The sequence below is a fragment of the Biomphalaria glabrata genome, chromosome 8 (genome assembly GCF_947242115.1).
Source record: "Biomphalaria glabrata chromosome 8, xgBioGlab47.1, whole genome shotgun sequence".
NCBI lineage: Eukaryota > Metazoa > Mollusca > Gastropoda > Planorbidae > Biomphalaria > Biomphalaria glabrata.
Genome location: NC_074718.1, coordinates 14,421,606 through 14,434,445, shown reverse-complemented (window position 1 = coordinate 14,434,445; position 12,840 = coordinate 14,421,606). Strand labels below are relative to the sequence as shown.

Genomic DNA, 12,840 nt, shown 5'->3' with positions numbered 1-12,840 from the left:
ACGGGGCTTACAATGACCTTCCTTCAGGGAACAGTATCAGGAAAAAGAAGAAGAGGCAGACAGAGGAAGTAATGGTAAGAAAACGAAGGGACTGGCCTGCTATTGAAAGAGGTTCTATCCTAGGCAAAAGACAGAGAGAGGAACGCAGAAAGACGGTCCACAAATTGTGTGTGGTGCTCAAACGATCCAACAGACTAAAGGAGAGATGAAGTAGGTGATTATGAACCAGTGGTCTTATTCCCAATGCCATTATAGCTAGATAAAAACTGTTTGTAATCGTAACATTGATAAGACTTGGGATTTTTTTTTATTGTATATATGTGTGTTTGTTTAGTTGATGCATGTGTGTCTATCTGTTTTTGTTTTTGTGTGCGTTACAACTTCATTATCTACCACGTGACAACTTTGAAACAACTGGCAAATGGCACGTGGTTCTTGCCTTAAGACAACAGCCCACATCTTTGTTACTTCAGTTCGACTAATCTGTTCTCAGAAAAAAATCCTTTATAAATCCTCAGAAAAATTTCATAGTAACATTTTGTGTTTCTAGTTCTTAGCCTTGACCTCTGTATTCTAAATGCCATTGTGATAAGATGAGTTTTTCTTATCAATAGTTCAAGACAAATGATAAAAAAATTTAGAATGCCTTCATTTACTAAAGTGCCTGTTATGATATTAATTGGGAACGTCCACCTTCATGCATTGTGATTTTTGTTATGAAGTTGGATAAGATAAATACAACAGTTCACAAACAGACACAAAAGTATGTATTCATATATCAGTGTAGTTTTATTTTATAATATTCAGTTTAATTTACAAAGCTTATTGGGCAACTTGCCTTTGAAGACATGATATAAGTGACAATCCGTCCGCTGAGCAAAAACAATCGACCTCATCAAATTACGCAGAAATTAATTATTTTATTTGTGCCATGGTAAGCGCCTTGAAAAGGTGTGCGCCTAGGTTAGCGGGAAACCCCCAGAGGCATAAGACGTAGAGGAAGACCAAAAAGAACGTGGCGACGCAGTGTGCTAGATGAAGCCGAGAGGACAGGAAAGAGCTGGGAAGTTATTAAAAAACTATCAAGAGATTGTGGAGAATGTTGTATTTTTACTGAAGCCCTATGTTCCATGAGGAACGCAAAGGAAAGATGATGATTAAAAAAAAACACTAAAAAGAACCATATATATAAATTCAAAGGCTAAAAAAGAAAGTGGTGAAGGGTCGATGCTAAACAAATTAAAGGTTGTCTTTGTAATAAAAAAGGCCAAAAAAACGGGTGTTTGTCGGAGGGGGCCACGGTCAAACGCAATATAAGGTACATTAAATTAATTACACACCGGTTTTCTATTACCCTCTTTAAAAAAACCACTAAAAAACCCTTTCATTTTAACATCCCCCGTTTTGTTAGTGTATTCTAGTATCCATTTACCTTCATCTATCCCTTAGGCTTAGTCTGTTGGACCATTGGGGCACCACACAAGATTTGCCGAACATCTTTCTCCATTCCTCTCTTTCTTTTGCCTTGAAAAGAACCCATTTCAATGGCAGGCTGGTCCATTCTTTTATGTTGTCTCCTCATTTCTTTCTCTATCTGCTTCTTCTTCATTTTCTTTTATTGTTGTATCGATATTTTAAAATGATAAACGTATTAGAGCGGCACTCTAATTTACTCTAATCTAATTGACTCTAATCTAATTGACTCTAATCTAATTGACTCTAATCTAATCAACTCTAATCTAATTGACTCTAGTCTAATTGACTCTAAAGGACTCTAATCTAATTGACTCTAATCTAATTGACTCCAATCTAATTGACTCTAATCTAATTAACTCTAATCTAATTGACTCCAATCTAATTGACTCTAATATAATTGACTCTAATATAATTGACTCTAATATAATTGACTCTAATATAATTGACTCTAATCTAATTGACTCTAATCTAATTGACTCTAATCTAATTGACTCTAATCTAATACTCTAAAGTGTACCCGGATCCTGACAAATTAACTAAACTGTAATTTATAAATGTCAATTCCAGTGTCGACTCCAGCTTATGATGAATCCTTCTTTAAGAGATTAAAATCTGCTAGAAATGAAACCAATGGCATATTTGACTGCACCAAATTTATTCTGGGCATTGTATGTGCGTCAGGTAAGATTGATATTACCTTTTATTTTTTAATTGCAAATGTAAAGATTACGCGTATCTTTTAATCAAACTGAATTTTTATAAGATTCATGTTTAAAATGTTTGTTCACGCGAATATATTGAACGGATGACAAGAACATCAAACTCTAGTTTCTTCAGGTAATCATACAATTCAGCGATGCTATACCAGGTGTAAAATCAACATATTTTTAATCCCCAAATCTTTCAAACCACTTATGGTGTAAATTTGATTCTCTTTTTTTCTTCACTTGTTCTAAATCGGTACCAAATCTACTGAACTTTAAGTTCCACAACTATTATTTTTTCAAATCCAGCAACTCCAAGCTTCTTATATAAAAATCCATATTAAAAGTCAAACGTTTAGGCCCTTGTGGGAGACAGTTTCCTAAGCAGAGCTGTTCTGGAAGAGCAAATATCAATGTTAGAATTAGTTTTCGTTAATATTTCAGTAGGGAATTGCAGTTTGTGTTTCGACTTCGGTAAAAAGTAACACACTTTTTTCAAATGAAATTAATTCTAAAATTAAAACTCACGACTCATCTGTTGTAGATGAGTTGGGATCACTGCATGCTTAATACACTTCTCAAGAAGGAAAGATTTTATTTCAGTAAACAGTGAAGCGAATTGTTTTAAAATGTTTCCTCTCGACACACAACGAACTTTCTAAAACCGCAGAAGATCTGCAGACACACTCTCTACTGCAGACACACTCTCTACTGCAGACACATTCTCTACTGCAGACACACTCTCTACGTCATTTAGACATTCTTTAAATCGGTGGTGACAAATGCAGTTGATCATCTAAATCACTAATTATATTACTTCGCAAAGTTTTTTTAGGACATTTCTCCGCAAGTAGCGCTTCCCGATGAGCACTACACTGGTGGAAATTTATTTTTCTCTCATGCCCGTTCGACTTGTCTGACATTTCGCTCTTTTTTGTTGAAATCGAGGCAATATTTTTCCAATAGAATTTGATGCTTTTTCGATGTATCTACTTCATGCGTTTGTTCCTTTCAATGACAATAATTCCAAAAGTTCCGCATTAGTGTTGATAATAGCTTAAGCAAGAAAGGCATGCACCTCCCTCGAGCAGTGGTCGCCCATGTCGCCTATGGTAAAACAAGAAATCAAAAACAAAAGGTGTACCTATGCAGCTGTGTTCGTCGGATGGATTGAAAAGTATTTATATGACTAGTAGTGCTTTATATAAAGTTGTGTCTTTTTTATTTCTGTAGGTTGCTTTACACACAAGTTTCCTCCTCTCTTAAGTAAAATTGTCAATAACATTTCGTGCCTGCTCTAAACATTCCGTCGAGGAGCCACAGCCAAGGAATGATAGAGCCGCAATTTGCGTCCACTGCACTAGAGTAAATAGGCAAATTATATCAAATCCCTGAATATTGTATTCGTTATAAATTCATTAAAAATGTATAGTCTTAGTCAAAACATGTTGAAAGAAAAGTCCATATTGTGAATGAATTATTTAAAGAACTAATTTAATCTATTTATAATTCTATTTAATAAAATATTTATATATATATTTGCAGTTGTACTTCATATTTTCAAATTTATTTTGATGGTAATACCAATTTCAATGATTGTCATTGGTGAGTTAAATGTACCTCATTCACTAATCGTAAACAAACAACATTTAGCCACGTAAATATATTGATAAAACTACGAAAAAAAACTGTCACGTGACAGCCTGTGTGTATTACGTACTTTGTATAGAAGAGATAGAGAATCACGTGGCTAAATGTTGTTTGTTTACGATTGGTGAATGAGTCCATTGTTAAATATGTTATAGTCTGTTTTTACAATTTGTTCATGTAAAAATCTATCTATCTATTGTCAAGAGCAGGGGTGTGTAAGATGTGAGATTGTGTGTGTGTTTGTTTATTTTATTAGTTGAGTTGTGAATTGTTTTTAGTACGGGGCTTTCAAGGGGGTTAATGGAGTATTTAATAGTCAATCTAGTCAGTTGGTGAGCTGACCTGGTCTGACAAGTGTGTTAGTGATTGTTTTCGGTTATTATGTCCTAGAGTATGGAGATATTATTCTTGATATGTGTGTCCAATGGCTGTGTGAAGCGTCTAGTGTGGTAGCTTAACTTGTTGCCACCGCTGGCTAGCATCTGTGAAAGGGGAGCAACTTTGTAAGTCTCTCTTGCCAGTACATAGCCTCTCCACAGCAAGTCCTATGCAGTACCTCCTCGTGGTGGCAGATGGAAACTGAGGCTGCGAAGCCTCAGGCTAAACTGCAAGGGTCTCGGAGGAGGTTTGGCCCCAAGATGTGAGGCAGGCATGGCCCGTCGGCGTGCGGACACGCCCTGTTGCCCACAAACTAAACCCCTAGCTATAGGTCAATAGCCGCACTGCCTTGTGTGTGTGTCCCTGTAAGGTCTAAGGCTAAGGGAGTAAACCCTAACAGAAAATCCGGTCCTGGAGCCCCGTAGGCGGAGGGACAGTAGTAAGACTACTGCTCTCTGGCAAACTCCTGCAGCCACCTGTCCCCAAATTGTGATGGCTCGCCATCCCTTTGGACCCGGTCAGTATGAAAGAAAGGCGTGTGCTGACGTGTGGGCAGCCCAGCACTCGCAAATTTACCGCCCAGGCTTTCCCCCAGCAATGGAGAGGTCACTCCATCTCTGACAGTAATGTCTTTGAAAAAAAAACACGGGGAGTGGTAGTTACCGGTGATAAATTTCTAGCTGATTGGCGTAAGCTGGAACGCCAGGGACCACTCTTGACGGTAGGAGGGGCTTTTTAGCCTCACTGGATAGCTACTGCCTGCCTTAAGCCAAGCAGCCCTCGGACAATAAAGTGCTATCCCGCCACAGCTTGCCGCACCACTGGGTGCTTGGTGCTAAGACAAAATCAAAAAGCAAGCTGCTCACCCGCACCTGCAAATAAAATCAAAAGAAAACCCTCAACATTAATGCGTTTAGCAAGCTGGAATATATGGACAATGTGTCCTGGCTTCAATACTGACCCTGAACTCGTCACCGACATGCGACAAACAGCTATTATCGACAGAGAACTCAGCAGACTAAACATTGATGTGGCCTGCCTGCAAGAAACCAGACTGGCAGACAGTGGATCCCTTACAGAAAGCAACTATACATTCTACTGGCAAGGAAAACCAGACCAAAGCCCTAGAATACATGGCGTCGGCATCGCAATAAGAAACAGTCTCGTCCCCTGCATTGCAATGTTTCCCATTGGCAATGAAAGAGTAGCACACATGAAATTTGCATCACCGCAAGGCAAAGTTAATATAATCTGTGCTTACTCACCAACCCTTGCTGCACCAGAAGAGGACAAAGACAGATTCTTTCAAGCTCTAGAGGACGTAATTAAAAGTATTCCAAAATCCGAGCACCTCTATATAAATGGAGACTTGCCCGTGTGGTGATGGAAATGATGCATGGCCAAAATGCTTGGGACCTCATGGTGTTGGCAAAATAAATGACAATGGCCAAAGGCTACTCGAGTTCTGTAGCTCTCATGAACTGTGTATAACAAATACATTCTTCTCTGGCAAGGAACGCCATAAAGTCTCTTGGCAGCACCCACGCTCAAAAAGGTGACACCAGCTTGACCTCTGCATCACCCGAAGGACGGATCTGAAAAGTGTCATCCACACCCGTTCATACCATAGTGCGGACTGCAACTAAGACCATTCACTAGTGCTAAGCAAAATCAAGCTACTTCTCAAGAAGGCTTACACTTCCACTCAACCCAGAACTAGGCGAATTAACGTCAACCATGTAGGTGACCCAGAGAAGTGTGCACTCTTTGGCGAGCTCCTGAACAGTTCAATCCCCTCGTTAAGTGATGAAGGAGACATCTCTATCAGATGGGAGAAATTAAGAGACGTAACTACAGTTCGGCAATCACCGCCTTTGGGCCTCAAAAACACAAGAATGTAGACTGGTTTGAGGCGAATCTAGCACATATGGAACCTTGCATCGAGAAAAAACGATCTGCACACCTCGCTCACAAGACAAAGCCTAATCCAAAATCTTTGGAGGCCTTCAAAAGTGCTAATAAAGAGGCGAAACAAATGGCTAGAAAATGTGCTAACAACTTTTGGAGGGATACAAGCAACAGAATCCAAGATAGTCTCCACTCAGGAAATAGCAAAGCTCTATTTGATGTCATTAAAGCGGCCCTGGGTCCAACAGTGTCTAATCCTGCCCCCCTTCTATCCAAATCAGGAGAAAAAATTACAGATCAAACCAAGCAGCTAGAAGGATGGACAGAACACTACCTCGAAGTCTATGCCACACAGAATACAGTAGACGATGTCGCCCTGGCTTCTCTACCAGATCTTCCAGTACTGGAATGCCTAGATGAGCTTCCGAGCCTTAGTGACCTCAAAAAAGCAATTAACTGCTTAAAAAATAGAAAATCTCCTGGGAGTGATGGCATCCCAGTGGAAGTAGTGAAAGTCAACGAATCACTCCTGCTCCCTGAACTCTATATTCTCCTCTGCCGCTGTTGGGAAACAGGTCATGTCCCACAGGACATGCGTAACGCAACTATAGTCACAATATACAAGAACAAAGGGGATCGGAGTGACTGCAACAACTATAGGGGTATCTCTCTCCTCAGTATAGTGGGCAAAATCTTTGCTATAGTAGCACTACCCAGGCTGCAAGTGATAGCTTCTAGAGTCTACCCAGAGTCTCAGTGTGGATTCAGGAGTGGTAGGTCCACTATAGACATGATATCTTCTCTACGACTACTGCAGGAGAAATTCAGAGAGAGAGAGACAGACCCCTTTACATTGTTTTTGTTGATTTGACTAAAGCTTTTGACATGGTCAGCAGAAGTGGCCTTTTCAAACTCCTGAGGAAAATAGGTTGCCCTCCCAAACTACTGAAGTTAATTGAGTGTTTTCACGAGGAAACTAAATGTACTGTCAAATTCAATGGAGCCCAATCAGCACCTTTTGAGGTTTGCAGTGGTGTCAAGCAGGGATGTGTACTCACACCTACTCTGTTTGGCATATTCTTCTCCTGTCTACTGCATTATGCGTACAGCGACATAAACGAAGGTGTGTTTCTCCATACAAGATCCTCTGAAAAACTATTTAATGTATCAAGGCTGCGGGCAAAAACCAAGGTTAGGAAGCTACTCGTCAGGGAACTCCTGTATGCTGATGATGCAGCTATTGTGGCTGATTCTGATATTCAGCTACAGTCCATGGTTGACAAACTATCTGCTGCTTGCCAGAAGTTCGGCTTAAACATCAGTCAAAGCAAGACTAAGATACTTGTCCAAAACACAAACACTGCACCTCAAGTAAGCATTAACGGCCAACCACTAGAAATTGTTGATCACTTTTGTTACCTTGGCTCCATCATATCCAACAACACTCTACTGGATAAAGACATAAACAACAGGATAGCCAAGGCAATGGCCACCATGTCACGGTTGCAGAAAAGAGTCTGGGACAACATATTGCTGACTAGCAGTACTAAAGCCCTAGTCTACCGGACCTGTGTGTTGAGCACCTTGCTGTACGGAAGTGAAACATGGTCAACCTACTCATGGCAGGAAAAAAAGCTGAATGTCTTCCACCTCCGATGCCTAAGGCGGATCTTTAAAATAAGGTGGCAAGATAAGATAACCAATGAGGAAGTGCTACATAGAGCAGGATGCCAGGACATCCGCTCTGTTATCAGCAGCAGACGCCTTGGCTGGCTTGGCCACGTTCGTAGAATGCCAGTAGGTCGACTTCCAGAGGACATCCTGTATGGCGATCTAATAGAAGACAGGAGAGGAAGTGCTACATAGTCGCCCACTTTTACGTTATGCGGATGTATGCAAACGCGACATGAAGCTCTTCAAAATCGACACTGGCAACTGGGAAGAGGTGGCACTGGACAGATCCACATGGAGAGAGAGCATAAAGAAAGGGTCACAGATTGCATATGTCATACACAACAGAAGCAGAAAGAAGGGTGAAAATGCAACGGCGCCTGGTGATTATATATGCCCAACCTGCGATCGCAGCTGTGTATCAAGGATTGGCCTCTTTAGTCACACAAGAAGTTGCAAAGGGAAAAGATCGTCTCTCGAGACGTAAAATGCCACAGATGTGTGTACTGAGTATTTGGGGTGATTCTATGTTGTGTCATGATACCCTAAGTAATCTATTATTGAATCTAATCTAGGCGCCATTGGAATATTTAATTTGGGTACATTTAACTACTCTTAGTATTGATGATCATGTATTCTATATTATATGTGTAGCCCATGATATGCTGTCAATAAATACTAATCTTCTGCTCCTTGGTTGAGTGTAATTTATATTTATAATATTTGTACGCTATTTAAATGATCTACAGTTGAGGCATTAAATTACGCTCCTCAGATAACTAACCTAAGTTTAAAAGGGTCAACCTTTTCATAGACTGGTTGCGAGAGAGATAATGTGTACAAATTTTGTACCAGACAGACAGACTGACAGAGTGAGTTGATATAACCTTTGTAAAGGAGTTTTTGTATAGAAATATAAATAAAGGATTTTCATTGTTAGGTTTGAAACTATTATTAAAATTTCAGGCGCCATATTTAAAGACGACTGTCCTGCTGAGCAAATGATCCCCATCTATTTGATTGTTGCTGGCTGTTTCCATGTTGTCGGAGAAATACTTAGCATCATTCAGTTTTGCAGAAAAACGCCGGAAGATACTGAAGCACAGGAGAAATACACTAATCACATCACATGCACCATAAGCACTTTAAACTGCTTTAACTTATCTTGGTTTATTGCTGGTAAGTTGTTTAGTAATATGAAATCGGCTTTCTTTAGATTGCCTGGCGTTTTTAGGCAAGTAGGAAACATATTTCTCACTGTTTGACGTAGGCATTTTATAAATGTGTTGTAATAAGCCATGCTTCAGAAATCTCCAGACGGAACTAACTCAACTCCACAAATCAGAGTCACTTCCTTAATGTTGTTAGTCACTTCAGCAGGAATGTGTCCAACGATGTCTAAAGAGTTTGACAACCGTCTCGCATAGGCCAACACCCCTTTAGATCGCCTCAATTGAGAATATGACGGAATGGTCTCTTTCACATGCTCGCATGCCAAGGCTATCATTTTTGGCGAGCTGAAAACTGTAACAGAAATGCCAACCATAAGGGCTGTAAAGGTCAATTCAGGGACTATTTCGCCCTCTCAAGCATATAGGAAGTAGCTGAGAGCAGATGGTCTCCAAAAGAGACAGTTGGAGATAGTGGCGTAACTAGGGTATATTATGTCCAGTGCTGCAGCTTCTCCTGATGCCTCCCCCCCATTCTAAAAAAAATAATTAAACAGCGAAATAACTTTTTTCTACCTAATGTGTATTTATTATTAAATTATTGCTAAATTTGAAAAACAAATTAATTTAACAAGATACTACAAAATCTTAGCTGCTTTCTTGCTTACAAAGGTGAAATCTATTTTCCCCAACAATTGACAAATTAGAGAGTCAAAACTTTTTTCAGCGTTGATTGCCATTAAAAATAATGATCAGCTTGAGTCTGAACAAAACTTTGCTCGCACAGAACCTCACTTACCACAAGTGTCAGAAATATGAAAAATAAAGACAATATTTACAACTGATTCATCTAGTCAAATTTTTTTTTTTTTTTTTTAAATTAAAACTCAAGATCTCAAGCAGTTTCTTGTTGCAGAAGTTCAAATAATTCTAAAGAAACCGAGACGAACCGTTAAAGTCTCTCTCGCACCAGACGAAATTATTCGTTTTTGTCAAAGTCGCTATTAACACTATCGAGATTCATTTCGACCTGAGGATTGTGATGGTGTGATGGTGACACAAATTCATATTTACCTACCGCATCATGATATTGCTCGTATCTGGTTATTATTTCTTGAATTATCCCGTCCAAAGAAAAATAAATTTCCTTCCTTATCTTTTTCTTGTGTGTTAATACAGAAACTTCATCTTTTTCATCTGGCATCTTTTGGCTAACACGTCTTTCACCAAATCTGAGCACATGCATTCTTTAAAGGTAACACTGGCTTCAGCGATGTTCTCCCGACTAGTAGCTAAGAATGTTTTTAATCTTCTTCGTTTAAGTGCGCAGTCTCGAATTGACAATTTCTTGATTTTGAAGGTAGACTTAAGCTTCTTTAATTCAGTTAATACAGGTTCCAAAAACCCAAGGCAGATAAAAAAAGAAGCCTGCATAGCAACCAACAATCCGCCTGCTTTAAAAGTTTTCATCTGTTGTAGTCAATGTCTCTAGAGTTTCTATAATTTTTAAAAAAATGAATCCATAACTTTCTGAACTCCTTTGACGTTTAACCAAGCGCTTTAAGCCTTACGGTTAGTTGCAGGTCTAGTGTTGAGGACGTGCTAGCGGTGTGCTGAAGTCAATAAAAGTTGTGTAAGAAGTCTAGTGTACTGAAAAAGGTTACTAAATAGATTTCAGCTTCATCCCGAATTCCAGATAAACTCAGAGAATGGTTCGAGTAGATAATGAATTAAGATGACGTCAATGAAAGACTAAAAAATGTTATTTAAAAAATTACCTTTGACAAGGTAACCTCAACATTTGGACAAGTTGATCCACCTTTTTGATGTCATGTGAACTAAAAAAATCAAGAAATATTTGTCCCATTATCACCCACTATTGCAATAAGTTCGTTTTGTATTTGTGGAGACATGTAAGTATTTGGTCTGGAACTAAGCTTAGTTCGCAGCATATGTTCTCTCGGGAGAGAATTGAACTTGGATAGTAACTTTCACAAACCCCTAGAAATAACCTAGACTTTGTATTGTCTTCAACTTGTTCGATCTGCCAGATTCTGATATTTTAGAGTCTAAGGTATTTATTTATAAGCTCTAGTCATAAATGAAACCAGCGTACTGAAAAAATGGAGTAAGAAAATGTGCCCCTGAAGAAAGTGGGCGTGTAAAAGTGTGTTGCCTTCAGAGATTGAAACAAATCTAGTCAACTTGATTCAACCTGGTTCACAGCTTACGTTTAATGGAAGAAAGAACAAAAGTAGCAGAAGGAAATTAATTTCTAGTCAACATGTCAAATTCATTAGTTTGTCTTTGTATGTACAAAGCGTTGATTTTATTTAGAAAATGTATCCTTAGTTTGATGTCCCTCACCACTTGATGCCCCGTGCAGCACTCGCACATTGCTAACTACGCCTCTGGCTGGAGAGCTCTCACATAGACGAGGGACACATATCTGAGACCCAAAGAAAAGCCACTGTAGAAGACATGCGCAGAAGATGTAAACTTAAATTGACCCCCGACTTTGTCTACATCACTTGAAAAAAAATGAATGTCGCCACCGTGTTTGGTCCTGTGAAGCACTATTCTCATCCCTAATCTTCGAAATCGAAAACGTGGCTTTTTATGACTATACTATAAATGTATGCTAGCAGCAAAAGGAGACCAGAACTTAAACCAATGCACATAGATTATTGTGTGTCTTTTTAAAAGTAGACAACACTTCCTACATTCTGTACAACCAGTTACATTAAAACTTTGTTATATATATATATAGTAATTCGCCTTCAAAGCAGTACCACATGCTCCCTTTTGTTTTTTAGAAAGCTTTTATCAACTCACTTTGTCTGTCTGGTAAAAAGGTTTGTACAGATTATTTCTTCCACACCCATTCTTGGATCAAGTTGAAACTTTGCACAATTATTCATTGTCGTAGACAATTTAAGACAATACATGAATCAGTAAAAAAAATATGTAGATAATTTTTTTTCTTCCAATTTCTCCCACAACCATTTTAGGATCAAGTTGAAACTTTAAATAATTATTTTTTGTAGCGAACAAGACATGAATTAATTAAAAAAAACAACAACTAATTAATCAATTAATAATTGGTAATTAATTATCTTATTTGATACCGATAAGGGAAATAAGTTATACATTCTTGAGGAATCTATTCGTAAATGAGGATTTCTTCACCTTAAATAAAATGTTTTTTTTCAAAGAATTTTTTATACTTTCCTTTTTTATCCAACAGGTTGCGTGTTTATTTACCGAGCCAAAGAATATGTCCAGTTTACAGACAAGAACGCTCCAAACTTTTGTCATGAGATATTGTACATGTTCGCCTTCTGGATAACCAATTCGTCTTTTGTCATCGTTGGTGTAGTCATTTGTTTTGCTGGTTGTATTGGTTGCATTGCTGTCTGTGGTAGAGGCGAATGAGTGCAGATACAAAAGGATACATGGCGGTGATCAACATTTTAAACTTTTTAAAATGCACTACTTTTTAAATGTATTTGTATGCATAATTTATATGTATTTAGTAAGCATTGAAGAGCTATCATGCGAACAGCGAAACACACATTTCAGGTTTCAAGAAGACAGGAGCAGAAGACGAAAACTATATTTAAAAAAAAACAACAACTACTAAACTAGACCCCGTTGGACAACGGTTTTGTCTGCATCAGTTGAGGAAAAATATGCAGGTCGAAACTGGGTTTGAGTAGTCATGGGAAACACCAGTGCCGTAGCAAGGTACCCGTTGTCCCGGGTTCAAGAAAATGTCGATGCCCCCCCCCCCCTCCAATTAGATGAATGTGAAGTGAGACAAAACAATGGAATACTTAGAGTGTATCGGTACATTGACCAAACGACATTCCAGTGCAAGTAGT

The 12,840-nt window shown here is 38.8% G+C and overlaps 1 protein-coding gene across 1 annotated transcript; it reads left to right on the top strand.

The window, feature by feature from the left end:
• Positions 1-514: 514 nt before the first annotated feature.
• Positions 515-12,497, top strand: LOC106054642 (transmembrane protein 272-like). Its single transcript, XM_056039260.1, has 5 exons — positions 515-763; positions 2,044-2,157; positions 3,726-3,785; positions 8,754-8,966; positions 12,204-12,497. Coding segments are annotated over exons 1-5 (576 nt in total). The 5' UTR covers positions 515-762; the 3' UTR covers positions 12,392-12,497.
• Positions 12,498-12,840: the final 343 nt, after the last annotated feature.